Genomic DNA, 5,000 nt, shown 5'->3' on the forward strand with positions numbered 1-5,000 from the left:
AAGTCAACGTCATGAATAATTCAATGTTCCATTGCTAAATCACTGATCTCAGCTCAGCTCAGCTTTTTGTTTCTTTTACTATGTCTTAATATGATTATTTGTTTGTAATCCACAGATATGATTGGGCAGAGGACCCGGGCACCCAAGTCTAGTGAAGGGAAGATAGTGAGCGGTAAAGAGACGCTACGTCTACGCTCCAAGGGTGGAGCCACTGTGCAGGAAGTGGTGAGTGGATACAGGAAGTGTAGAGAGCTGATTGGATGACAGACATTTCCATCCAAGTGCTGTGTAGACAACGCAAAGCTTGAGACTCAAATTTGTTAGCTAAAATAAGTTAATGATATTACATAGCAAACGTTACATCATGTTACCACACCTAAAGCTATTATTTTGGGTAGCCTCTTACTGCAGCAGGGGTCGCCGGCGACCCTATTCACTTGATGAAAATGCTTACCTACATCATAACAACATTGCTGTAACATTACAGAGAGCCATAGTGCTGCGCTAAGGGGTTAATATGTAGAGCAGGTACTGTGTCAATATCTGTCTGATGAAAATGTCTGTTTGATGGTTGTTGTTGTTGGTTATTTATTGAATGTTTTGCTTTGACGATTCATTTTTTTCCTTTGTAGTGCAGAATACTGTTGTGTAACTTATAATGTGTTGTTAAGCTCCAACTGTCTCTGGTTTCTGGGTTCAGTGCAGCCCTTTGATGCTGTCTAACACGTCTTTGTAGCCTATTGTTTACCTGTTTTTGTGTGAAGACAGTTTGTTGTTCACATGGTTATGATAGTTTGTTACGACAGTCTAGAGTTGTTTACCTCTTGATAAAAGTTGTCCATTATTTATTTAATGCTCCTCTACAATGGTGTGAATGAAGCAAGGTTTGCCAGAAATCGCTGCTTAAATTGTTGACACATGTTTGCCTCTCTGGTAACACTTTATAATAAGTACCCCTTTTTAAGCATAAGTTAAACCTGAGTTAAGCCTTATTTTAACATTCGCTAACCCTTAGTGAACCACAAGTTAGTCATTATGTAAGTATTATTTCTCATTTCTTAATCATTAACTACTACTGTTAGTAAATGGTTTGTGTGTGCTGATGTAACTGTTCACTAAGCAAAGTTAAGCCTTATTTTAACATTAGTTAACCCTTAATGAATCACAAGTTAGTCATTATGTATTTCATGGTAATTATTAAATACTGTTAATTAATGATTTGTTTATGGTGATTGAAATTTCTGCTAAGCATTAAAATGTCAGATAACCCGCCTTTATTTATGAAAAAAACATTATCTCTTTGTTGTCTCCTACCACCTAACCATTAACAAGTACTATTAGGCATGTATGGTAACTCTTGCTTTAGCATCAGTGAAATATGAATTAACTCTTTTGTAATGGTTAGTGTGTGATGACTGGTAACATGGCAAACAGTAAGTTGAGGCTCATGTGACTGCCCCTCATGGATGTTTCTGGACATTAACAAATGACTTGTTAAGCATTGCTTATGTATTATCAAGAAGTTACAACTCATTACTGAAGTATATCTGGGGAATTGATCTAAAGTGAAAACCTTCCCATGCTTTACAACACATTAACAAATTACTTGTTAAGCATTGCTTATGCATTATCAAGGATTTATAACCCATTAACCCTATCGCGCCGGATGCATCATATATGTCTCATCAAATTCAAAGCCCTCTCCACGCTGACACAAAAAAAAAATCGATCTGAAAAACATCCTGCGTGTCATTTCCAAACGTCCTGCAGTACGCGGAAACCGCCACAAGAGAGCAGCGGTCGACAACAAGTTGACCACAGCTCGGCGAAAAACAGGAAAATGGGGTAGAAGCGGTTTCCCTGACCAACGCTGAGATTTCGTCAAATTGCATAAGGTTTGTGTACAAATTTCCGAAATATAACTCTACATCCTTTAATTTGAACACTTGCTTTGTGCAATTAAGCAAGGAATAGTTTATATTTTTACACCGTGTTGCAGAGAGATCGTGCTAAAACTGATGAGACATATAAGCACCATCCGGCGGTGGCAGGAAGTCAGCCATCAATGCATTTGCTCCATAGGGAAACTTACAAAGCACACCACGACGATCGTTTAACAAAACACACAAGTTGTTTTACTTCAAGACAAAGATATTGCCTTAAGAAACAGGTTTTACTTGCAATTTTGAAAATGTAATGCAAAATGTTGAAATTATGATCTCGTAAAAAATGCATTGAAGTGAATGGAGAAATGGTCCAATTGTAGTAATGGACCCATATATTCAAATTACACATCAAAAATGAATAATGATCTATATTACACTCATAAATAGGTTGTTGAGCATTCGATCAGCTATGTTTTTACATAGATTTTAAAAAATTACCCAACCAGGCTGTGGGAAATGTAAAATATGGTCCTGCTAAAACAAGGATAGGCTTAAAAAAATGGCAGGATCTCACTAAATATTTAAAGATAATCCTCAAATTAAATTGTCTGACAACTTTTTTAAATTAAAAAAAGTTGTAAATGCATTAAAAGTCATTTTTCAATGGTCATGAAATTGGAATTTTCATTCATTAAAAGCCTGATGCATCATATATGATGCATTAAATATCTCAGCGACCTTAACAAAATTTTGATTTTTTTTTTTACATTTCTTATAAGGGACCAATATTGAAGCAAATTCCAAAAAATTAGAATTTTCTCTCATTGCTTTCATGGTTCAGGTTTCACAGGGTTAATTAAGTATATCTGAGGAACTGTTCTAAAGTGAAAACCTGTTAATGCTTTACAACACATTAACAAATGCCTTGTTAAGCATTGCTTATCCATTATCAAGGAGTTACAAATCATTACTTGAGGCGGTGGTAGCTCAGGTGGTAGAGGAGCCGATTGGCAACTCAAAGATTGCAGGTTCGAGCCCCGCTCGGCCTGTCTCCATCGATGTGTCCTTGAGCAAGATACTTAACCCCAAGTTGCTCCTGGTGGCAGGGTGGTACCCTGCGTGGTAGCCACGGCCACCGGTGTGTGAATGGGTGAATTGTTCTAAAGTGAAAACCTGTTAAGGCTTTGTAACACATTCCCAAATTAATTGTTGAGCATTGCTTATGCATGGGAGGCAACATCTGACAATTAAATCACCATAAACGAATCATTAAATAACAGTACTTAAAGGACCAGTTCAGTCAATTTCAACATGCAGTTGTAATGTTCACACTACCCTGGACTTGTCAGTACCCAAGATTTTTTTTCTTCTTCTTCAGTTTAAAAAAAAAAAAAAATCCTAAAAACATCCAAACGATTATACAACATCAGCAGACAACTAGCAAACAGCGGTACTTTTTGGGAAAATATTTGGAGTAGGCCTATGTTAATTTTGTTTTAAATGTAAACAAACGCTGCCCCCATTAGAATAGCTCATATCTCGGAAAGGTCCAAGCCGAAAAATGTGGCATCATCGGGTACTGACAAGTCAGGGGTAGCATGAGCAAATTAATACAACAGCATATTGAAATTGACTGAACTGGTCCTTTAATGATTAAAAGACGGTTAACTTACATTTTAATGATAGTTTACTAATGCTTAGCGGACAGTTAAATCAGCGCAAACAAATCATTTACCAACAGTGCTAGTCTATGATGTTGATTACATAACGGTTGACTTGTGATTAAAAGAGTGTTACCTTAATTACTATAATTACAGTTTACAGTTTAATAATGCTTAGCAGACCGTTTAATCACATAAACAAATCATTTAGTGACATAACTTGTTAATGATTAACAAGATGTACATAATGAAAACCTCATGACTAAAACAGTCGGTTAACTTATATTTTAATGAGAGCTTACGAATGCTTAGCGAACAGTTACATCAGCACACACAAACCATTTACTAATGGTAGTAGTTAATGATTAAGAAATGAGAAATAATACTTACATAATGGCTAACTTCTAATTCACTAAGGGTTAACTAATGTTAAAATAAGGCTTAACTAAGGCTTAACTTATGCTTAACAAGGGGTCCTTATTATACAGTGTTACCGAATCTCTCTCTCTCTCTCTCTTTCTCTCTCTCTCTCTCTCTCTCTCTCTCATAGCCTAATGAGTTTGAGGAGCGGGCCACTAAGAAGGTGGATGACTTGCTGGAGAGCTATATGGGCATTCGGGATCTAGAACTGGGTAAGCACAACACCATCACATATCGCCTTCAGAACGCTCCTTGGTTGATATGATCTAAACCCGTACCACAGGTGTAAATGACAAGCTCAAAGACCAAAAGAGCTCTTTTCCAAAATGAGATATATCCATTAAGTAGAATGTTGGGAAATTGACATTTTTGTATTGGGCATTGTATTGAAATGCATTGCAAAATGCATTTTTATAGAGCTTTTAAAGTATGTTCTCAAAACATTTGAATGGCAAGAATTCATACATAGATGATAGGACCTCTTAACAGTCAAGTCCAATATTAAAATGCAAAAAGTCAAAAATGGTGTATATAGCGTTTTGGAAAAGAGCTCTTCAAATGCTGTCCACAAATTGATTGATCAAATGTTTTTTTTATTCAAACACCTGAGGGCTATAAATGTGATGATTTTGAAAATTGTTATGAAACTGGTCACAGGCTGTGGATATTTGGATGCGGTCTAGCCTACTTTAAATTTCACCATAATATAAAATTCATGAAGTATTCATAATTAATTGTTTAGCATGGGATTTGAACTACACTGAGCTAGCCTCTATTTGTGGAGCCTTGTGTAATGGTGGAACATGCTGTTTCAGTTTGGGCAAGGTTGCAATTATCATTAAAGGTTTCAAAAGACAAATCATGCACCAGTGCTCTGTCTTTGTGACACTGGCACTTTTTTTCATTGTGTCTGAGGTATTGTATGGAATGTTTTCATGATGTATTGTGAAGTTTCATGATTGTGTGAGTTTTTCTCTAGTTTGTAGCAAAAATGTTGTGAGTGCTTGGCATGATGTGGTTGAGAGAGGGGGGG

At 36.4% G+C, this 5,000-nt stretch overlaps 1 protein-coding gene across 1 annotated transcript in view; it reads left to right on the forward strand.

The window, feature by feature from the left end:
* The window catches only part of gipc3 (GIPC PDZ domain containing family, member 3), a 23,545-nt gene that overhangs the window by 17,464 nt on the left and 1,081 nt on the right, over window positions 1-5,000 (forward strand). The window contains exons 6-7 of the mRNA XM_063202109.1: window positions 116-225; window positions 4,098-4,179. Of these exons, the coding sequence (XP_063058179.1) occupies window positions 116-225; window positions 4,098-4,179 (192 nt within the window). The remainder of the gene's footprint in view (window positions 1-115; window positions 226-4,097; window positions 4,180-5,000) is intronic.

Source organism: Engraulis encrasicolus, chromosome 6 (assembly GCF_034702125.1).
Source record: "Engraulis encrasicolus isolate BLACKSEA-1 chromosome 6, IST_EnEncr_1.0, whole genome shotgun sequence".
NCBI lineage: Eukaryota > Metazoa > Chordata > Actinopteri > Clupeiformes > Engraulidae > Engraulis > Engraulis encrasicolus.